The sequence below is a fragment of the Gymnoscopelus microlampas genome, assembly GCF_963454915.1.
Source record: "Gymnoscopelus microlampas genome assembly, chromosome: 22".
NCBI classification, from domain to species: domain Eukaryota; kingdom Metazoa; phylum Chordata; class Actinopteri; order Myctophiformes; family Myctophidae; genus Gymnoscopelus; species Gymnoscopelus microlampas.
The window spans coordinates 38,851,845-38,875,538 of NC_139959.1; the positions used below are offsets into that span (position 1 = coordinate 38,851,845).

Consider the following 23,694-nt stretch of genomic DNA (forward strand, 5'->3'; position numbering starts at 1 on the left):
AACATACTCTAACTCTACCGTACAAAGTCTTACAACACAGGATGTTTACACAACACACAGCAAGGCATTCTGGGTAACTGAGCAATGATGGCAGATCAACAGCTTATCAATAATCAACAATCTGTTGTGAATTCAAACAGGGAAAAGAAGTAAATCTTACCTTAGACTAGAAACTAATTCCACAGCATAGATATGATATAATAATAATAATACAAATAATAATGATAATGATAATGATAATGATAAGGGTAATGATAATGATAATGATAATGATAATGATAATAATTAAGATAATGATAATAATAATGAAAATAATAATAATAATAATAATAATGATAAACACACCCACACAGCTAGCTAAAGAACTGCACACTTACAAGGAGAGAGGATTGATTGCGAGAGAGACTGATAGACAGAGAGAGAGAGAGGGAGAGAGAGAGAGAGAGAGAGAGAGAGAGAGAGAGAGATAGAGAGAGAGAGAGATTGAGAGAGGGGGAGGGATAATGTTCCTCTCTCCTCTCCTCCCTCCTTTTCTTTTAAGTGAAACACACGTACGCACGCGCACGCACGCACGCACGCACGCACGCACGCACGCACGCACTATCTATATCTATCTGTGTAACAGAAATATGATTGAAATATGATAATGATATTCATTATATGTAGTGTAGTGTAGGCCTATAATGTATTAGTGGTAGTAAAGTAGTTGTCGTAGTATTTGTATCAGTATCAGTATAGTGGTAGTAATTAGGTCTACTCACTAGCAGTAGTTCCCACAAACAATGGGATGGCATTTTGGGGTCATGGGCCCATTTTTTATGGGTCACGAGTAAATATCCCTTTTCATATGTATTAAAAAATTGTTTTTACAATTATTATTTCAAAATAGTAAAAATAAAAAATAAAAAGTTTCCATGAATTAAAAACAAAAACTGGCTAATAAGCCAAATATGCCTTAATACATTATAATTGCCCTCTAAAAAAGGTTTTAAAACTTCTTTTACTCAAGAGGGGCAATGCCCGTTGCAAGTTTCATCATGATTTGAGTGCACAGGGATCTCATTTTAAATAAGCCAAGTGCTTTTATGAGCGATCCAGTTTAGAGGACCTTGTATTGTGAATTGTACTTCCATGTACTGTTTCCATGTCTTTCTAAATAAAGTATTCAATCAATCAATCAATCAATTAATCAATCAGTTAATGATGTCATTTGTCCATGTGTGGTCCAGCCCTATGGAATTTATGGAATGCATGTGAAAAAAAAAATACATAATATTGATTTGATGCTCATATTAACCTTATAGGAAGTATTGAGTTGTTTTTTTAGTTTCACATGCATTCCATAAATTCCATAGAGCTGGACCACACATGGACAAAAGACATCATCAACTTGCGACGGGCATTATTTCTAAAATAAAAACCATATTTAAGGTGTTTTTAATTTGACATTTTAGTTATAAAGGACAATTATAATGTATTAAGAAATCTTTGGCTTATTAGCTAGGGATCCTTTTAAGAAATAGTGAAAATAGCAGATCTACAAGCTCACAATGCATGTGAGCTTGTAGATTCTGTCTCTCTCCCTCTCCCCCTCCCTCCCTCTCTCGCTCACTCCCTCTCTGTCCTTTCTCTCTCTCACTCCCTCTCTTTCCTCTCTCTCTCTCTCTCTCTCTCTCCCCCTCTCTCTCTCTCTCTCTCTCTCTCTCTCTCTCACTCCCTCTCTGTCCGTCCTTTCTCTCTCTTTCTCCCTCTCTCTCTCTATCCCCCTCTCTCTCTTTCTCTCTCTCACTCCCTCTCTCTCGTCTGATCTATCTCTCTCCCCCCCCCCTCTCTCTCCTCCCTCCTCCTCCTGAGTGATTCCGGGCATGCGCAGTAGACTCATTTCCGGGTTGTGTTTGACAGCAGAGAGACGCTCGTGACAGACGGTAAGAAACTGATCAGTTCATTCATTAATCAATACATCTGATCACTCATAGACTCACACAACATACACAACACCCTGACTGACTGTACGACGGCTTTTAACGCTTCTCTCTGTGTGTATGTGTGTGTGTGTGTGTGTGTGTGTGTGTGTGTGTGTGTGTGTGTGTGTGTGTGTGTGTGTGTGTGTGTGTGTGTGTGTGTGTGTGTGTGTGTGTGTGTGTGTGTGTGTGTCGACACTCAACACGACGGGCCCACAAGTTAACTGCTCCTAAGGGGAGGCAGAGAGAGAGAGAGAGAGAGAGAGAGAGAGAGAGAGAGAGAGAGAGAGAGAGAGAGAGAGAGAGAGAGAGAGAGAGAGAGAGAGAGAGAGAGAGAGAGAGAGAGAGAGAGAGAGAGAGAGAGAGAGAGAGAGAGAGAGAGAGATTGTATATTGTATGTATTTTATATTCAATGTTTAATTGTACAGTACATACATTGTTTTGTTTTGATTGTCTTGTTCCACCATTTGCTTTTTGGCATGTTTTCTCATGCCAATAAAGTTCCATTTGATTAATTGATTGATTGAAATTTTTATTAGGCAAAAGAATGTTAAATTTATAATACTTTTGTCTAAAAAGTCCAAACAAAAAAGTCCTTGCGGACTTGTTTCCGTTGGGCTCCTTGAATTAATTTCATAGACATCATTGGAGAGACAGAGAGAGAGATGGGAGGAATCAGGAATGAAGTTGTAGTAGTATTAGTAGCATCGATAGTTGCAGACAGTTTGAACAGTACAGTATATTCATTATGTACTGACAGGCATATCAGACACGCCCCCATCTAGATCCAATATAAAACTCAGGCATATCAGACACGCCCCCATCCTAGATCCTATATAAAACACAGGCATATATAAAGAAAAGAAAATAACAAATAGAAACATGATGATAGAAGGACAATATGAGTCACCAAAAACAGGGATGTGTGTTTTCAATGAGTCTAACATGGTTAAAATGGAGTTTGAAGATGAATGAACTTATATAGAGGACTGGGGGGGGCGTGTTAAACTAATATAAAAACATCTAAATATTGTATCAAACAACGTAATAACTGCCTATCTGGAGTGAACACAGAAACCTGAGTAGACGCTGAAATGAGTTGTTTCAAAGTGAAATACCCTTTTAAGTGTAACAAGCAAAGTCCAATGTATGCTTGGAAAGACAATTTTATGAAATGTTAACAAGGAAGTGAATGTGGTCTGTTTTGTGGTCCGAGTTTTGACTAAGCTGTCACAATTATGAAGTATTACTTGACAGTTAATTGCCATAGAATTGTTTTTTTTTTTCATTTAACATTGGAACATAAAACTACAATTTTATTTGGCTTTTAGGCTTTGCTTTGTAATCAAAAGTTTGTCCGTCTGACCTCCATCTGAAAGTTATTTTGTTCAAGAGACCCCTATAGAAGATTTGTGATGTGAAGATGTTTAAAAAATATTCCAAATCTTTCCCAAAACTGTCAAGATAAACAAAAACGAAACAAAAAAAAACAGATCTACATGCTCACAGAGTTGCAACGCTGTAGATTGCTTGTAGCTTGCTGTAGAAGCTTGTAGATTGGCTATATTATAAATATGATTGCCTCTACACGGCATTAGAAGGACATTCTAATGTGTGAGGGGGCCGTGATTTTTCCATATTTTTTTGCATACATCTTTTATTTATTCTTGAATGTTTATTTTATTTGAAAGTGAAATATCCCTTTAACCACTTAAACCGGGGGTCTTCAACAGGGGGTCCGGGACCCCTAGGGGTTCCTCAGAGTTACTACAGGGGGGCTGCCAAATCTTTGTGTGATAGGATTTTGTTTTTACATTAACCACTTGAACCCTAGAATTCCTTTTCTGAACATTAGCCGAAAATAGCAGATCTACAAGCTCTCAAGACGTTGAGAGCTTGTAAATCTGCTATTTTTGGCAAAGAGGCTGTTGGTGTAGAGGGAAAAAAGAGCAGACTAAGTAAAAAAAACTTGAATCTGAAACACAATTTTATACAATATAGAGGTCCCTGCTTCATCTCTCTCTCAGCTAGGGGGTGCTTGGCCTGAAACCGTTGAAGACCCCTGACTTAAACCCTCTATTCTTAGCTAAATGGACCAGAGTTACAACCGTACTTGGACTGCTTCTTCCGTCTACACCAAATCTCTTATAGCCGGTCTATGAGCTCACAACGCGCCACAACACGACACGTTGTCAGCTTGTAGTTCAGTATTTTTGCATGTATTTTTTGATGACCGTTATATTCTGATTTATTTTAATATTGTTATATAAGTACAGTGTTTCCCCTAGCCAGATGTTGAAGGTGTGAGGGAGGAATGCGAAATGGAAAAAAGGTTAGGCGTGTGCGCGAAGCACGGCGGAAAATGTTGGGTTCTCAAAATGCATATTTATGCTCAAACACAAAGTCTTATATAGTACAGTACACAGTAATAATCTGTATAGTTTACATATGAATTGTCTCCAGATTTAGGAAAATATACTTTTATTAGACAAAAGTATAGACAAAAGTATACAAATCAGTCAGTCACACATCAACAACTAGTGATGGCACCCTGCCTGAGAGCATTTGAGCCTTATATCAATGCATTTGAGCATTGATATAATTTATTTTCATTTTTTTACAGAAAAAATCATACTGTGGCAGTCGGATTTAAGGGGTGGCGGCCCGCCACTGCTTAATGCATATAGGGGAAACACTGAAGTATGACAGTTAAATGTCATGTTATGATTAGTTTCACTTTAATATTATCAACATAAAACATCTCCCTTTCAGAAACAAGGATCTGATTGGACGAGTTGAGTTGGAACGTCTGCTATGAAGCTGACAGCCTGATTGGCTGCAGGAGAGGGTCAACACACAGTAAGACGCACACACACACGCACACAGACACACACACACACACACACACACACACACACACACACACACACACACACACACACACACACACACACACACACACACACACACACACACACACACACACAGGGAACTAAGCTGTGTTTGGACCTGCAGGTTTTTCATCGGCCTCAGGTCTTAATGGGTTAATTAGAACTGCAGTGTGTCAATTAGTTATGGCTTCATTTAGTGTGAACGCAGCATTAACCCTCCTACTGTTTGTCTGGCTGCTTGTTTCAGGGTTGAACTGGAAAACCCCACAACCATGAAAAACAAAGTATCCAGCAGTACACAAGGTAAGATGACACACACACACACACACACACACACACACACACACACACACACACACACACACACACACACACACACACACACACACACACACACACACACACACAGAGAGAGAGAGATATCGATTTATTAACTGTAAGTCAGTGGTTCTCAAACGTTTCAGGCCATGTTTTTTACGTGTGTGTGTGTGTGTGTGTGTGTGTGTGTGTGTGTGTGTGTGTGTGTGTGTGTGTGTGTGTGTGTGTGTGTGTGTGTGTGCGTGTGCAGGGAAGCGCTGGAGTTGGCCCAGATACCTTGAAGAGCAGAATTCTGAAGCTGCCCCTTTAAATCTGTTTACACAGGTAACTCACACCCACGTTCTCTCTATCTGAACAAAATGTCAACATATCAATGAGTTATAAAAGAACCAGAAATCCCCGGTTCCATCCCCGTCCATTCACTTCTATGGAGTTACTCGCCCAGCGCATACTCCCCTTTTCCCTCTTCTTCAATGTTTGGGACGATGACGTTGCGGGCCCTCTCCGCGTTGTTTCGCGTCAAAGAGTTACCTTGTGCGCAAGCTTGTGAGTCGAGCCCATTGGTTGAAACCGTTTTTGCTGGTTCCATGCATAGGGCCTGGGCTGCACTTCTAGAGTCGGCCACCAGGAGACTCGAGGTTCACTTTTCCCCCTCGGTTTTGGGGGCTTGGTCGCGGTGCAACGCATTAACTCAGTGGCGTCCCCAGGATTTACATTTTGGGCAGGCGAGAATCCCCCCCCCCCCCCCCCCCCCCCCATTACCTCCAAAAAATACATTTCAACTCAATCGTAAATCGGCAATCGAAAACCGGCGAAATTGGTAGTTTTCAAGATGTTTTGGCCATTATCTCTGGAACAGAAGGTCCAATCTGCTCAGTTCAAACCTTTTCGGGTTATTTGTTTTTTTTAGGGGAGGCGAGATCTTAGTTGGGCAGTCGACCGCCTGCCCTGCCTCTACAGTGGGTACGCCAATGCATTAACTGCGTTTCCATCAAGCCGTTTTGAAAATATAAAGCGAATTTTCAAGAAGTCGATAAAAGAAACCATTTCTAGTCTTAGTTATAGTTTTAGTTAACTATAACAATCCTGGTCTTTCTGTCTCTGTGTCTCTGTCTTTCTCTCTCTCTCTGTGTGTGTGTGTCTCTCTCTCTCTCTCTCTCTCTCTCTCTCTGTCTCTCTCTGTCTCTCTATCAGTACCAGGTGTTTCCCAGTACCAGCACCAGTTCCAGTAATGGTTTCCAGGTGGGGATGAGACTGGAGGGCATCGATCCTCTGCACCCCGCCATGTTCTGTGTCTTGTCTGTCGCCGAGGTAACGCACGCACACACACACACACACACACACACACACACACACACACACACACACACACACACACACACACACACACACACACACACACACACACACACACACACACACACACACACACGCACACACACACACACATAGTACACACAGATACTATTACATAAACATTTTAGGACGGCATTGAAAATGGCTGAAAAGTTACAGATCTACTAGCTCACTGTAACGTGTCGTGTAGATCGACTGGTAGATCGGCTATTTTAAGTATGGAAGAGGGACAACTCTAAGGAGTTCTTCTAACTAGTCAACTTAAATTTTCCTTAAATAGACAGTCCGAAAATTGCATTTACATTTAGGCATTCTTGGTCTTCTTTAGAGAAACGTATAATTGTCAACTAACAACAGATTAAAGTGCTTAGTTAATTACTCTGGCCAGTTGTGTTTAACCCATTAAGACCTGGAACGCGTCGGTGTCACTTTGATTTGAGCTAAAAAGCATAATTTTACACTTTGGCTATTCAAAAATAGCAGATATACAAGCTCATAGCGTGCAAATCTTTGAATATATATTGTTTTAAAGCGAATATTTTTAACTGAAATCGTGCAGGGGATTGGTTGTTTGTTTGTGTGTCCTCTCAGGTGATTGGTTGTTTGTTTGTGTGTCCTCTCAGGTGATTGGCTACCGCCTACGTCTCCATATTGAAGGTTACTCGGAGTGCTATGACTTCTGGGTAAACGCAGACTCACCAGACATCAGACCTGCAGGCTGGTGTAAACGACACAAACACAGGCTCCACCCACCCAAAGGTAACAGCCAATCAGAAAACCACATTACAGGCCCCTCCCTCTCCAAGAGTAAAAACATTCTAAAAACAAAACAAAAAACAAACAAAACAAATTTTTGCAACAGCAGTCACGCAAAAATGATGTAGACACTGGAAATGTACCAGAAATGTATGTATTCATGTCCATGTATTTTAAACTCATTCACTGCCTCTTCTAAGCTTGAGGGGTGGGGGTCCCTGGAACAACATATTTTGATGGGGCTCGGCGGCCAAAAACACATCATTTTGGGTGGTCCTTGACAAGAAAAAGTTTGAGCACCGCTGATATAGCAACAATAGCTTTTCAGAAAAATGAAGACATTTGTTGAGACATTTGACAGTTACAAATGAATACATACATTCAAAGATTTCCAAAAATGTTCACAATTAAAAAGAATAAATAGCAGATATACAAGCTCATAGCGTGGCACTCGGTGCCACGCTATGAGCTTGTAGATCTGCTATTTTTGAACAGCCAAAGAAATCTAAAATGACAGATGCGTTCCCGATCTTAAAGGGTTGTGTGTGTGTGTGTGTGTGTGTGTGTGTGTGTGTGTGTGTGTGTGTGTGTGTGTGTGTGTGTGTGTGTGTGTGTGTGTGTGTGTGTGTGTGTGTGTGTGTGTGTGTGTGTGTGTGTGTGTGTGCGTGTGCGTCTCCAGGTCACAGTGAGACAGGTTTTGACTGGGACAAGTACCTCCAGTCCACAAACGCTCAGGCTGCCCCTGATTCACTGTTCACCTCTCAAACGGTCAGTCTACCTGTATCTACCTCTATCCGCGCTTTGAATCCAAAATAGTTTTTTTCTGTGAATTATGCAGATCCGAGGAGAAAATGTTTTTTTTTTTTGTGTGGGGGGGGGGGGGGGTCGATCACAAAGGCTATTATTCACAAGAGAAAGTAGGATGTTGTGGATGAACTTCAACATAAAACGTTGCGTTGACTAAAATCAAAATACGTGGCCACAATGCAAGTCTTATTTTGAAGTCCCGATCCAGAAAGACTGATACTTTTGCCTCAAGTTTATCGTAATGAATTCTTACTAATTATACGGTAGTGCAGAACAGTGTGAGATTATCACATTTTACTTTTTTTTATCACCATGGTCAGAAAGAAGAAGAAAAATAAATTGTCTCTAATAAAGTTATCTGGTCTATTATTTGCTATTGTCCTCCCAGTGAAGACAGTAGAGAGCATCAGGGAAACATTTATGATATGAGTACAAATCTGCAGGATACTGGGCAACTGTACAGCTTAACACTGTGGTGTTCCCACCCCCCCCTAAAAGGTTTTTGGGCCCTCCAAAAATTGCTGCGCTCGCCCAATCTGGTCGCCCTTTTCACCCCTGCCCTGTTTGCATGCCTGCTGAAGTTTACCAATGAAACTAGTGAAATATAACATATAATCACAATATATTCATTATGTACATAGTGTTGTAAATGTACATGGCGTCTGACTGACATGATAGCGCCTGTTTTATGCTCTGTGTCACGTGCCGGACATGGCTGATCTACAAGCTCACAAGCTGTGAGCGTTATTATTATTATTAGTTAACAGCATCTCTTTGTGTTACAGCTCTCTACTAGCGCCACCTGTCAGTTTGAGGTGGGAATGCGTCTGGAGGCGGTGGACAGGAAGAACCCGTTTCTGGTGTGTGTGGCGTCCATCGGTGATGTCATCGCACAGCGCTTCCTGGTTCACTTTGACAACTGGGATGACACCTACGATTACTGGTAAGCAGGGAATGGGGGTCGAGAACCGATTCTATCATGGAATCAATTCCGACGTCATTGAGAATCGGAAATCAAGGTTTTTATTTATCAGTTCTCTAATCGCATTTAGCCGTACCTGATGTGACGTCATGTCTCGAGAGACGAGTGTCATGTCTTTGAAAACAAATGAGTCAGTAGGATAGAACAGCAGTGACAACACAGAAATGTGTGCGGGGAGGAATCAATTGGCATAACGACCAAATTGGGGTAAAAAATGAATGGCTACTAACATTTTTTAATAAAGACAAAAAAGAAACATGAAATGAAATCACTGTCATTCTAAGAAAGCTTTCGAATTCTGTTGAATCCCAACCACCAGTAAAAACAAGGAACATAAATTCAATGGCTTGCATACGCATATTGCTTGCTGTTGTCTATCTTTTGATTGTCTGCAGAAATTAAATGAAAGTGATAGAGTTCCTCAGATTATCACCAATTTGCCAACGGCTTCTAATAAAAGAAAAGGTTCGATAGTGGGATTGATAAGGAATCGGATCAATAAGCAGGATTGATACAAATTAAGAGTGGTATGATAATTGATGAATGCACTGTTTATTGATAACAATGTATGGATTATTGATTGACAGGTGTGACAGCAGCAGTCCGTACATTCACCCTGTGGGCTGGTGTGAGGAAAACAAGAGACCACTGACTGCACCTCAGGGTACACACACACACACACACACACACACACACACTTTTTACAACTATTTACAATGTAGGCATTTAGCAGACACTTTTATCCAGAGCGACTAACAGAATAGGCAGAGTTAACCAATAGCATCTCTATTGCGCGCGAGTGCGTGCGTGCGTGCGTGTGCGCGTGCGTGTGCGTTTGTGTGTGTGTGTGTGTGTGTGTGTGTAGGTCATCCCAGTCCAGAGAGCTTCCTGTGGTCAGAGTACCTGGAGGAAAATAAATGGACGGCTGTTCCCACATCTGCTTTTACTGTGGTAAGTGCACACGCGCACACACTTGCACTCTCTCAACTCTGACAAATCACTGCTCCACTGAATTTCAGGATGATTGACAGTTGTGTGTGTGTGTGTGTGTGTGTGTCTGTCGTCCAATCAGAGAGCTCCTCATGGTTTCTGTGTCAACCAGAAATTGGAGGCGGTCGACCGGAGGAACCCCATGTTGATCCGTGTCGCCACGGTAACAGAGACGGACGAATACAGAGTTAAGGTACTGTGTGTGTGTGTGTGTGTTTAGAGGTCTGCATGGGTCCACAAAGTTGGACCCATTCCGATGAAACGGACCCAAGGATTACCCAAGGATAATATGCCCATATATAGACATTCCAATACATGGGCATATACTGATGCCATCAGGGATCTCCATATATACACTGTAGGCATAAAAGGGACAAGGACTGACAGATACAGAGATCTCCGTATATGGGCTTAAAAGGGACACAGGTTGACAGACAGGCACCACAGATACTCTGACAAAGCCCCTGACACCGACTCAGACATATTGGTCGGATCGGCTGTGCAACGTAGGTGTGAGGGTTATGAAAAAGTAACAGACCGATGAATTCAGTGATTGACAAATGAGAATCAAGCATTAAACCACGCTGCGTAATAAATAATTATATTTTCAGCCATGCTTTGTAAAACCATGCTCATGTCACTGTTGGCACTGGATCCATCTGTGACTGTCACCTCCCCTCTGAGCTGACACCGACCGGGGGGAAAGGTCTCAGTCACAGACAGCTATGTGACATGACTTGTCTTTAACCCATTAAGACCTGAGGCGATTCTTAAAAATGTTTTCTAAATCCTAAGGGACCAGTCGAAATTTACAGAAGGGGGTCCCTGGAGGAAAATAGGGGAGGGTCATGCCTTTCTAATTGTAGTACAAGGGAGGGTCAGCTAATTTTACTTTGAATCCAAGGGAGGGTCATGCAATTTTGAATTGATAAAATAGTACATTTTTATATACCTTTTTAGTACACCAGAACAGTGGTCAATGGCCCCTCTATTTCAAATGATACAAAGGATTCAAATCCAGTAACACCTTGGTCTATTTAGAATCAATGACGGTCGTTAACAAGCCATCAACGCACAGCAAGTGTGAACGACCTAGTCAAATCTATTCAGAGTCTTAATGATGGTGGTTGAACAATTAAGCAACACTTCAACAGGTGTTAGGCATATTAGGGAGATGTATTATCCCAATTTCCAACACAGAGATATCCTCTTTTAAGTGTGTTTTGTTACTCATAGAATTACATACACCGGGTAGGTTACAATGACCAATTTATAACTGGATATTCATAATACAAGGTCTACTAAACTGGAAGACTCATAAAGTACTAAGCTTGTTTAAAATGAGATCCACATGCACACAAATCATGATGACATATAAGAGACAGACAGATATATTATACACATTACTATACAGAACATCATACAATCAGCTTACAGGTTACTGGTATGAAGAGTGAAAACTATGTACAAGAGAAGAAAAAATCAGGGAGGTGGGGGGGGGGTTAAGACAGGGACCATTTTCGAATTGCAAAAGTAGGCTACAAGCAAGCACATGCGATTGATATGGGCACATTTCCTACTAATGATGACTCAACCAGGTAAACCGGTACAGTTTCCCTTGAAATTCGAACTCCCATTTCTGTGGAAGTTCTTGACATCCGACTTCCAAGTAACTGACAACATTGATGCGTCTTAACGCATCAATGCAACCTGAGACAGGCTTTATTTGAGCCTGTAACTAAATACAGGCTCAAATAAAAGCCTGTATTTACCTTGATGTACTAAAACCTATCCACCATCGATAAAATAAAATATAATACAAATCTTCACTTTCCTACATTACTAAATGCATGGTCAGGGACCACATGCAATACATCCACGGACCACCAGTTGAAAACCCATGATGTAGGCAACAGTGTAGTCACTGTAGTTAATAATTATGGGATTCAATGGGTTTCCCACATGTACGTTTAGAACACTGTCCATTCTGCTACCACTACAGACACTACACTGTGCATTTAGCAAGACTGACTACAGTAATGTTCTAATCAATGTGGAAAGCAAAACATCGGACATATTATCAGTTTTAAATGTCATGTTGTTGTATTTGATGAGGAGGGTTAGGGGTGTCAAGATAACACTAATTTCACGACACATACATGATGTTGGGCATATGATATCGATATGATACATTATTAATGTTCTTTTCTCATGTATCATCAACATTGGCCATCATCTTTAGTTTAAAATAACAATTATAAAGCACTTTAAAAAAAAACAATTACAAAGTGCTTTGTACACACAAATAAATACATGTATGCAAGCTTAAGGGAGAAGTGAAGTTCTCACTAACTATAAACGCATTGTTTCAGAGGACAGATAGACACTAATATAACAAATATAATATAATATAATATAACACTGCATAACTATAAATTCCACAAACCTCATATTTTTGTCATCTGGACTTTACGAACCAAGTGCAGACTAGTTATTTACAACAGCTAAAAAAAAATCTATAATACCAGATACAGTATAATACCATGTAAACAATCTTAGATTAGATGTACTGTAGGCCTATTTGAGAGTGCAGAGGCATAACTGCTTTGACGCATGTCACATTAACGAGCGTTAACGAGCATCAGCTGACACACAATTAACACCTCCCCTCTGCAGTGCTTTAAACTGAAAGTGACTGGAGTCTGTTTCATTCTCTCCAAAATATATTGAATATGATGGAAGACATGATTCATAATTACTGTGATTATGATAAGCTTTACATTTCGTATCATACACCATAGAACTCCTATAACTTTCACCGGCCAAAAAAAAAAAGAAAAGAAAAATAATTAAAAAAATATTACGATACAGTATGACATATTGACAATACCTATCGTCACATTTTAATACCACGATAGGCTATATCGTTGGACAATATATCGTATATAACTCCAATAGGCGGGGAGGCTTAGTCTTTTTTTCAAAGGGAGGGTCATGGCATTTTAGATCAGGGCACATACATTTTCTCCAGGGGTACCCTTCTTTAAAAATCGACCTGTCCCTAACAGTTTTTTGAAAAAAATCTAAAAAAAAATGTTTTCAAGATTTTTCAAAAATAGCAGATCTACGAGCTCATAGTGCGGCACTCGCTTGTATATCTGCTATTTTTGAATAGCCAAATAAATCTAAAGTGACACAGATGCGTTCCAGGTCTTAAAGGGTTAAATTACCGCATTCAATCAGATAAGTGAGTCCTGCAGACAGACAGTTTTGCCTTCTCTCACACGTGTGTGTGTGTGTGTGTGTGTGTGTGTGTGTGTGTGTGTGTGTGTGTGTGTGTGTGTGTGTGTGTGTGTGTGTGTGTGTGTGTGTGTGTGTGTGTGTGTGTGTGTGTGTGTGTGTGTGTGTGTGTGTGTGTGTGTGTGTGTGTGTGTGTGTGTGTGTGTGTGTGCGTGCGTGCGTGCGTGCGTGCGTGCGTGCGTGCGTGCGTGCGTGCGTGCGTGTGCAGGTTCATTATGACGGCTGGTCAGACAGGTTCGATTTGTGGTGTGACAGTGAGCTCAGTGACCTTCATCCTGTTGGCTGGTGTCACCAAACAGCACACCCCCTAGAGGCACCTCCAGGTACTGACTGTTACTGCTATTACTAGTACTACTGCTATACTGCTACTAGTAATATTAATTAGATAAGGACTTAGTTATTTTAATGATTTGTTTGTTTGTTTATTTGGCAAAAGACACATTTATAACAAGTATATTGCACCAGATATAGCTAAGCAAAGATGGAACAATGTGTAAACATGATCATAATAAAGGTTCAAGTAATAAACATAAAACTGATCAAATACAACTAGGAGCTATTCATTTAAATGTATTTAAAGTACTGCACTCTCTGACATTTTGTCCAAATGATGTTCCACTGGCCATCTGCTAGGATTGGGAAAAAAAAAACATTCTGTCAGTCAGTGGTTCTCAAATGTCAAGGACCCCCAAATTAATATGTATTTGTCGGACCCCCATTTGAAAATATGTTGTGCTAGGGACCCCCATACAAGATTGGTGTAAAAATATTATATGTTATTAGTTTATTTTTTAATGGCCGATCTACAACTCGCTTGTAGATCGGCTATTTTCATTAACAGCCGGTGTATATAGGGTTAAAGTGGTTAAACTGATTTTGATGCTTTATTAACAAATTTAGCTGGGGACCCCCTGGAACCCCCTTAAGGACCGTCCTTTGAGAACCGCTGGTCTAAAGTTATATGACACAACACTGCCCTCTAGTGGAGGATCTCGTTGACATCGCAGTTTGATACAAATTCTTTAAGCAGGGACAGAGCAAAACAAACAAAAGCCATTAACAAAACCTTTACAAAGGCTAAGTGATATTCCTTCATACTAGAGCGGCCTACTGGGGAACGATGCAAGTTGGAAATGCATGCCGCACCCAGCTATGCATTACCCGTTCTGACAGTCTGTCTGTCTGTCTCTGTCACTTTTATGCCTATTTATGGAGTTCTGTGTCAGGTATGCCCAAATATGGAGTCCAGGTCCAGTCTATGACGCCAGTACTGTAACTCCATATATGGGGATTTGTGTTTTATCGACCGACTTCCCACTTGGCACATCACTCCCGCGGGTCCTCAGCGATACGCGCGCCGAGTTTGAAGTCGTTGGTCGGATCGGTTGTTCTAGACAGCCGCCTATCTGACCGACTCAACACAGGGCACCGCACTTCCTCAGGTTGTCGGCGACGTGTGTCGATTCTGAAGTCGGTCGGTCGGTCGGTCTCGATATACGTGAACTAGAGACACTTAGACAGACAGACAGAGATGTTGCGCATTTATAGTAGGAGGTTTACAGTGGTGATAGGAATCAGGTTTAAATACTACAGCTGCTACTACCACTAATGCTAATAATTTGTTTTAGGCCCCTCCCCCATCCCCTCCTCTCAGGGGGCGTGTCCTACTCCAGGATGTCGAGGTGTCGGCCATGTTAGAGGTGCACGATACACAGGACACCACAGGTCAGTGTTTTATACACACACACACACACACACACACACACACACACACACACACACACACACACACACACACACACACACACACACAGTGTCTCTGTATCATAGTGCTGTCAGAATTGGCCCAGTGCTCTCTTGTGTGACACTGATGTCAGGACAGCAGAGTCAGTGCCCATCTTTCGCCGCAGGCTGAAAACCCACCTCTTCAGGAAACACTACCCTTCCTCTTCGCCTTGCCTACTTGTTGTTAACTAGTTTTACAAACTCTTGTTTTATTGTTGTATTGGATCTTGTTTATTCGTTACACTTATTTGTTTTAGATCTTGCTCATTTGATTTTCCTACTTTGTCTCATCTGTTTCTGAAAGTAGGTAGCTGATATATTGCACTTTTACTTTAGTGCTAGGTGTACTCTTGGTTGCTTGTTTTAGAAGAGAATGCACTTAATGCTTCAGGTGATTAGTAGTTTCGTTCCCTACCTATGTTGAATGCACTTATTGTAAGTCGCTTTGGACAAAAGCGTCTGCTAAATGACTGTAATGTAATAAAATGAATGATTCATACCATCATTTTAATAAGCTTAAATATATGTACTGTAATGATTTAGATACAAGCCCAGACTTGTCCCGGAGAATGGTGAGGCGGGGTGTACCTGATTTATGCTTAGCTGCATCACAGTGTCCCATGGTCATCATTATTTGTGTGCGTGGGGATCTCATTTTAAACAAGCTTAGTGCTTTATGAGCCTTCCAGTTTAGTAGACCTTGTATTGTGAATGTGTACTGTTGTTCTCATGTCTTACTAAATAAAGTACATCAATTAATCAATGGCAAACACAGCTGATCTAAAAGCCCACAATGCGTTGCATCCTCGCGACGAGTTGTGGTCTTGTAGATTGGCTCACGTTCGGTGTGCAACACCATCGTATAACGAGTTTGATTTGAAGCTGCTTGTGTGTCTCTCTCTCTTTCTCTCTCTCTCTCTCAGTGCCTTCGGTTGTCCATATTCAGACATGAACATGCGTAAGGAGGTGGCTCTTCCTGACCGGCTGGGCGGAGACAAAATCATCACCCTGGTGCCGCTCACCCTCATACGCCCCGACACACACAGGTACAACACTCACACACACACACACACACACACACACACACACACACACACACACCTCCCTCCTTCACAGTCCATCGTAGTCGAAGATGATGCAGCTTCCTTTTGCTGTGATGAGTTTGTCGGTGGTTATCTTCGCTGGCGACGATGCCACTGTAGATGACTATGATGAAGCCCGATTCTGGAACCACATATCCTGCCACAGTTAGGACATGTGAGGCCGGGAGGTCAGGGGGTAGAGATGATGCTGGATCAGCAGGGAGGTGTGTTCGCTGGCGCCGCACCGGTCGTTGTTGGGTGCGTTTCTCCTCGAGGTGTGTGACCCCATCATGGCATAAAGAACGCCAGAGTGGCCGATAAGCTGCTGCTGACTCCAGATCGTTGGGCTTGATGTTGCACCTCTTTAGCTGGTCCAGCTGGTCATACTTTGGACCACTGGGCTTTCTGCTGGCTGACAGGATTTGCCCATAAAGCACTTGATGGGATAAATGGCAGCCAGGCATCCGGATGACGTGGCCGACCCATTAAAGATTGTCATGGCAGGCGAGAGTTGCCTTTGTGTCAGCATTTGACAGTGCAAACGGCATCAGTGCATTGGAGAGTGTCACTATGGCGGACACGGTCCTGTGTCTGATGTTGAATGCATCAAAGCGAATGCATCACACACACACACACACACACACACACACACACACACACACACACACACACACACACACACACACACACACACACTGCTCTGTAGGCTGCGACTTTCGTCGATGTTCTTATAGGGATTTGTTTTCAAACACACAAGAGCGCAGTCTGTAAAAATCATAGGAGGCTAGGCTGATACGGGCCTGGATGTCATCATCAATTTGATGACCATTGGTTTGTGAGATTAACTCCAAACACACAGTGAAGTAGAAAAAAGGAGGTAGCGTGGTCACTTGGGAATCGGAATGTTCCCGGTCCAATCCCGGGCTGAGCCGACTTCGACTTGTGTGTGTGTGTGTGTGTGTGTGTGTGTGTGTGTGTGTGTGTGTGTGTGTGTGTGTGTGTGTGTGTGTGTGTGTGTGTGTGTGTGTGTGTGTGTGTGTGTGTGTGTGTGTGTGTGTGTGTGTGTGTGTGTGTGTGTGTGTGTGTAGGTGTGTCACAGAGGAAGATGTGTCACAGGAAGACAGACAGGAGTCGTCTCTGGGAGAGAGGCTGGTGCTCAGATTGGGGAAGAGACCCAGAGACACAGACAGGTGCACACACACACACACACACACACACACACACACACACACACACACACACACACACACACACACACACCACTGGGGCAGTACTAAGTATTTCCATGGAGTTGCTCACCCAGCACGTGCTCCCCTTTTGCCTCCTTGTTCCGTGTTGGTCTTGATGATGTCGTTGGACCCTTCTGTATCGCTTCGCGTCGTCATACTTATGTCTAGCATGCGCTGTAGTGTCTACGTGCAACCCCTCGTGAGTCCCATTAGTTTGAAACCATTGTATTGGGCCCAGCTGCACTTGAGTCGGCCACCAGGAGACTTGAGCTTCACTTTTCCCTCCTGGTTCTGGGGGCTTGCTATTTTCCCATGGTGATTTGTGGCCATTAAAAACTGACGATACATTGACAAACAAGGTGTCATACTGTATACGGTAAAGATTTACTTTGCACAATGTTAAGCCGAAGGCCATCACCTGTTGTTTTGGTTTTGAGGCAGAGTTGGACCTGTTGCTTGCAGAAATGGAAATATTTATTTGAGACTCAGAGTGTTATTGAGAGAGTTTAATAAAAGAACATTAATGCACTAAATAAGCTTTAGTCGTTTTTTTTTTACAGAGGGAGTTACGTTATAGCAGAGAGCTCTGTGAAATAAATGCCTGCATGGACGATCTTTAAGAATCAAAGTAAAATGTAACCTCTTGTTTACTAGTTTTACACAAATGCCAACAGTGAAACATTAAAACATTGGATTTAATAACGTAACATGCGAGCGGTAATGCAGCTGCCTTGTATTTCACATGTTACAATAACAGTGTCTCCTCCATTCAAACGACGACGTCCTTTTTCAAAGTGTGTGTCTGTGCTTCGTGCAACAATATCACAGCGTCACGTTCCTTTTAACCATAGAATGTAAAAGCAAATGGGGAGCTAAAAAAGGAAAGACAATAGCATCATTTCCCTTCATATTTATGTCGACAATAATCTCCAGATGCATAGAATCAATGTACCTACATGATAAGATACTTTGATAACAACAACGAAATCTTGATATTGTGATATTAAAAATATTCTTTATTATAGTCAGAATCTGTTCTATGTGTGTTTCTTCAGTTTATATAAACCACGTGCATAAAGTATTAACCTTCTGCTCCGCCCCCCCCCCCCCCCCCCCCCCAGCTCTCAGCCAACCAAAGTCTGTCGAGTCAAAGAAGAGGAGGTGGAGATACCAGTGAGAGCCTCCGTTACAGGTGTGTGTGTGTGTGTGTGTGTGCAGAAACGGCGCAAAGGCGTACAAGTGTGGTACTAAAAACATTTCCCCAATCATATTTCTAACAGACCACAGACAGACACTGTAATGACATCTACCACGTGTTTATTTTTTTGTTTTTTTGATTGATTGATTGAATATATCTGACAGTGACAATTACGGTATGTTAACTCATTGAGTGCCAGAATTGCCAGAATTATTTCAGAATGATGTCCCAGTGCCAGAGTTTTTTTTCACAGAAAACAAAAAGTGCTTAGGAAGCGAGATACAGCCTTTTTCATTTCTAAGTTAAACAAGGAGTGGATGGAGCTGCTAATCTTCAGATGATGATATCTTGGGTTCTGGACATGTTTTAAAACGTTAAAAAACGCCACGTTAATGGCACTCAATGAGTTAATATATTAATATTCATATTCATGTTAATATCAATATCTTTATGAATATGTTAACAGGTGATTCCAGCATCCATCAGTCGGTGTTCCAGTCCAGAGAACTGCCTCTGTGCTGGGAGCAACACAGCAAACTGATGCCTTCACTGAGCCTCCTGGAGCCTTCTACTGTACAACACTGGTCCATAGAGCAGGTAACTACTGTACCTTCTACTGTACAGCACTGGTCCATGGAGCAGGTAACTACTCTACAGCACTGGTCCATAGAGCAGGTAACTACTAACTAGGTCTATTTTTGCAAAAGTATTAACAAGTAACGCCTTTGGTCATACAGTACAAGGTTTCCACCCGACAGCTGGCCTGGTAAAACATCCCGGTCGCGTGAATCAACATTATCATAATGTGGATTATGAGACTGAAAACGATTCCCAAGCTTGTGCATATACCATACTATTGTTATTGCAAGCACAAATAAAAGCCTCAGTATATGACATTTCTCTTATTTACAATCATTGGAAAACAAAACAAAAAATCTAAAATATTACTGAAGAAATACAGTATTTTTTTAGGTGCCCTATCTACAACAGTTAAGCGTGGTATTACTGGCGTGTACCATTCCACAGTTCATAGATAATAAAAAGATTATGTGACTGTTTTTAAAAAGTAATCTCAGCAACTGTCTGTCTGTCTGTCTGTCTGTCTGTCTGTCTGTCTGTCTGTCTGTCTAGGTATCAGAGTTTGTCCAGTCTCTTCCTGGCTGTGAGGATCAGGCCAGTCTGTTCAGAGAGGAGGTGAGCACATGTTTAATGAACACTGGGACAGATATTTTAGGGGCAATCTTGTGTCAATAATTAATTAATTAATTTGCACGATAAGAACAAAGTATACAAAAGTTAGGTTTATGTAAGGTTTTTAACTTGACTTGAAGCTGTGGTTTCAAAACTATTCAATCTAATACTAACCAACATCTCATTCTCTTGCTATGATTTTCTGCTCTCATATGAAATGAAAAAACACAAATGCAAAAATGCACAATGACCAGTTGTTAATCAAAAAGGATATCACACACACACACACACACACACACACACACACACCACATCAATTCAATGTATTAGTTTGATTAACTCTTTCAGCCCTAATTGCGATGTCTGTCCGTCTCTCAGCAAATCGATGGGCGGGCCTTCCTGCTCCTCACCCAACAAGACATCGTCAGGATCCTGTCAATCAAACTCGGCCCCGCCCTCAAGATCTACAACTCCATTCTGATGTTCCGACATGCCGAGAGCAAGCCAGTGGCCAGAGGCGTGGACCCATGACCCGGCTGGACCAATCACAGCAAAGCTCCACTTTACTGACTCATCCATTCCAGGAAGTCTCTCCTCCCATGAACTTAAATCATGAAGACTGCGTCTGAAATGACATGCTACATGTTAACTAGTATGCTATCTTTCAGTATACTTTTGAGTGCATACTCCATTACTTACTAATGAGACCACACGGAATGAAAGTGCACCATCTTGTGACAAAGCAGAGGTACTACACATGCACGTTCCCATCTCATCCCCGCATATTGCAGTTAAAGTCATACTGTGTGACATTTTAAATTACACAAAAGTTTTGTTTGATATAATCTTTCATTGGTATATTTTTCACAAGAACCATTCCACATGAATGTGTTTCTTTCTTTTAGAGTCTAAACACTATTAAACCCTTGTCTCTCTTCCCCCGACACTCAGGCCAAAATGACGTAGGCACAGGAAATGTACCAGAAATGTATTTATTTATTTATGTATGTATTTCAACGTGTCACAAGCTGTTGCTGCGTTCCAAAATATCCTCTGGCGCTGCAGCATTCCTTTTTTGAGCTGTACTTCCGTACGGACAAACGACGGACAACAGAGGTGTCGCCAAAAAGACGACTGAAATAAATGTTACACAGTATGACTTTAAACGATGTTTACTGGACATGTCGTCGTTTTCAACAAATAACTACATCCTACATGTGTGTGATAGAAGAGTAATTGTTGTTACGACGGAGACTCGTCGCTATGTTGTTATCACACCTAACACTGTAGTTACAGTACACTGCATTGTGGGACACTTAAATATATTTATTTCAGCATGGTGTCCAGTATTGCACATTGTAATATAGAGATGGGACAATAATTGTTCTTATCATTTATCGTGATTAAAAAAGCAAACGCTCACAATAATCGTACACTGTCATACACTGGGATGAATTAGCTTTTGCTGAGCTGCATGTCTGGTACCACTTAAACCTATAGTACTCTTTATTGACTCTACACCAAATCTCTTCGCCAAAAATAGCCAATCTACACAGCTTGTGAGCTTGTAGATCTGCTATTTTTGCTGAACGTCCCTCCCCCCAGAATAGAGATGCCGGGGTTCAAGTGGTTATCAGAAGTGGCTTTCGTAAGATTTTTTACGCATATTTTGAGAATCACGATAATATCGTCAATCACAATTATTTTGGCAATAATAATTGTGACGTGAAATATTCATACCACCCCATCCCTAACATTTCTCGAGTTTAGAATGCATTTCACATACTAATGAGTAGCTACTAAGCTTTCAGACATTCTATAACGTCTCACATACTGATTTGGCATGTTAAATACTAGGTTAGTATGGAATTTCGGACGCAGCCAATAGTGAATGAATTAAATGAAGTTAATTTGATTAACGACATCCTCTCCTCTCTTCATATCATGCCCTTTCATCATCCTGTTTTCACCTCTCTTGTATCCATGGTAATGATTGGACCACGGCCACATGAAGTGACCCCTGGTTTCCATAGCTGCTGTACCCCCCCCCCCCTCCCCCCTCCCTAACATCCTCCATTTTGAATTTCCTCATTCATTTTGATGTTGATATCATATTCTTTCATTAATTAATGTATTATGATAGCAGTAACTATCTAACAAACCCCCTCCCCCCACACCACCACCACCACCACCACCACCACACACACGGAAATAAAACAAATAATGCCACTTGTTTTACATTTATATCTCAAAATCTACCAAAAACACAGATTATAATTTGGAAATCTATTTTATACCCTGGAAAATATATTTTTAGATATATTTTGATCATTGTATTTTTGCAATACCTTTTGGACCAATTGTACGTTTTCGTTTTGACAATATTTGTCTTGGATGTGACATCAGATAATAACAAATAATGAGAAATAATTAACAATATCTTCTGAACACTTTGCACGGCTGTCAGTTAGCTTGTGCTAACTACTGACCGCTATAGGTAGCAGGCTAAGCTAATTGTACATTAGCTGGTGCTAACTACTGGCCATTACATCTAGCTAAATTAACTGTAGGTTAGCTGGTCATAACTACTGGCCGTTATAGCTAGGTGGTTAAGCTAACTGTACGTTAGTTGGTGCTAACTGCTGGCCGTTATAGCTAGCTGGCTAAGCTAACTGTACGTTAACTGGTGCTAACTACTGGTCGTTATATCTTGCTAAGCTAACTGTTGGTTAGCTTGTGATAACTGCTGGCCGTTATAGCTAGCTGGCTAGTCTGACTGTAAATTAGCTGGTCCTAAGCACAGGCCATTACATCTAGCTAATTAAGCTACATCTAGCTAAGCTAAGTGTATGCTAGTTTGTGAGGACTTCTGGCCATTATAGCTAGCTGGATAAGTTAACTGTATGTTAGCTGGTGCAAGCTACTGGCCGTTATATCTAGCTGGCTAAACTACATTAGCTTGTGATAACGACTGGCCGTCATAGGTAGCTGGCTAAGCTATCTGTACGTTAGCTGGTGCTAAGTACGGGCCGTTATAGATAGCTGGATAAGTTAATGTTAACTTGTGCTAACTACTGTCCGTTGATATTTTGCAAAGTAGCCTAATTTTGTTTCCAGTTTAATTTAAGGCTTCTTGAAAGAATCAGGTATTTCTGAATATTACAAACATCTACAATGAGTGTTGATATAATGCAAATTGTCACTGTTGGGTGGAAACCTTGTATGTTCAAACGTTTTTTTAACCAAAATAAATACAGACAAACTCACAACACGTTGTGATGTGACGCTTGTAGATCTGCTTTTGTGTAACACTCTTGTATGATGAAGTGATTCATCATATGAGGATTTCTGGTTTCTGCCTGACAGTGACAATATATTAGATTTGTTACTGCTGTCTGTACCGTCCACACAGATATATTTATTTTCATATAAACAATATTCAGGAACATAAAGTTAAAAATATGATAATATATTCCCTGAATGATTTTTGAAATGCCAAATGGATTTTTCTTTTTCTTTTTTTCTTTTTTCTTTTTGAAACTGAGAAAATAAATCTGGATTAGAATTCAGGTGTTTGCATATTGTTTGGTTATACACTTTATTTATATATTATGACACATTATGGACGTCAAAGACTTAAAAAAGTAAACGTTGTTCTTTCTCTTCAGTCTGAAGTAATGAGTTGTTATTGTGGTGACACACACACACACACACACACGCACAGTCGCACACACACACACACACACACACACACACACCATTTAGCTTAAAAAAAAAAGTTGAAAACGGCAACCTATGTATGTATTAAAAAATATGCTTAAAAAAAAATATATATATTCAAATATACA

At 41.1% G+C, this 23,694-nt stretch overlaps 2 protein-coding genes across 4 annotated transcripts in view; one reads left to right on the top strand and one right to left on the bottom strand.

Moving 5' to 3' along the window:
- The first annotated feature begins 1,889 nt into the window (after nt 1-1,889).
- Nucleotides 1,890-22,113, top strand: l3mbtl4 (L3MBTL histone methyl-lysine binding protein 4). 3 transcript variants are annotated; one of them, XM_084049069.1, is made up of 19 exons: nt 1,890-1,925; nt 4,734-4,820; nt 5,100-5,155; nt 5,421-5,494; nt 6,365-6,481; nt 7,150-7,285; nt 7,962-8,050; nt 8,875-9,032; nt 9,659-9,735; nt 9,937-10,022; nt 10,144-10,254; nt 13,570-13,684; nt 14,990-15,086; nt 16,070-16,192; nt 17,317-17,418; nt 18,579-18,649; nt 19,122-19,330; nt 19,787-19,849; nt 20,225-22,113. In XM_084049069.1, the coding sequence occupies exons 3-19, from the start codon at nt 5,125-5,127 to the stop codon at nt 20,375-20,377; spliced, it is 1,812 nt and encodes a 603-aa protein (XP_083905195.1). In that variant the 5' UTR covers nt 1,890-1,925; nt 4,734-4,820; nt 5,100-5,124; the 3' UTR covers nt 20,378-22,113. The 3 variants fall into 3 exon arrangements, with proteins under 3 accessions (XP_083905195.1, XP_083905196.1, XP_083905197.1); XM_084049070.1 differs by having other exon boundaries at nt 19,122-19,252; XM_084049071.1 differs by lacking the exon at nt 17,317-17,418.
- Nucleotides 22,114-22,685: 572 nt separating this feature from the next.
- Nucleotides 22,686-23,694, bottom strand: part of LOC311039299 (uncharacterized protein) — a 120,791-nt gene continuing 119,782 nt past the window's right edge. Inside the window, exon 6 of the mRNA XM_084049073.1 lies at nt 22,686-22,698. The gene's annotated coding sequence lies outside the window, so the exon portion shown is untranslated. The remainder of the gene's footprint in view (nt 22,699-23,694) is intronic.

What these genes read in the sequence shown, in the direction of transcription:
- l3mbtl4 (XM_084049069.1), top strand. Translation starts at nt 5,125, where the DNA reads ATGAAAAACAAAGTATCCAGCAGTACACAAG. An exon ending in CTTTAAATCTGTTTACACAG is followed by an intron (nt 5,495 to 6,364) that starts GTAACTCACACC and finishes TCTCTCTATCAG; the next exon opens with TACCAGGTGTTTCCCAGTAC. An exon ending in CAGGCTCCACCCACCCAAAG is followed by an intron (nt 7,286 to 7,961) that starts GTAACAGCCAAT and finishes GTGCGTCTCCAG; the next exon opens with GTCACAGTGAGACAGGTTTT.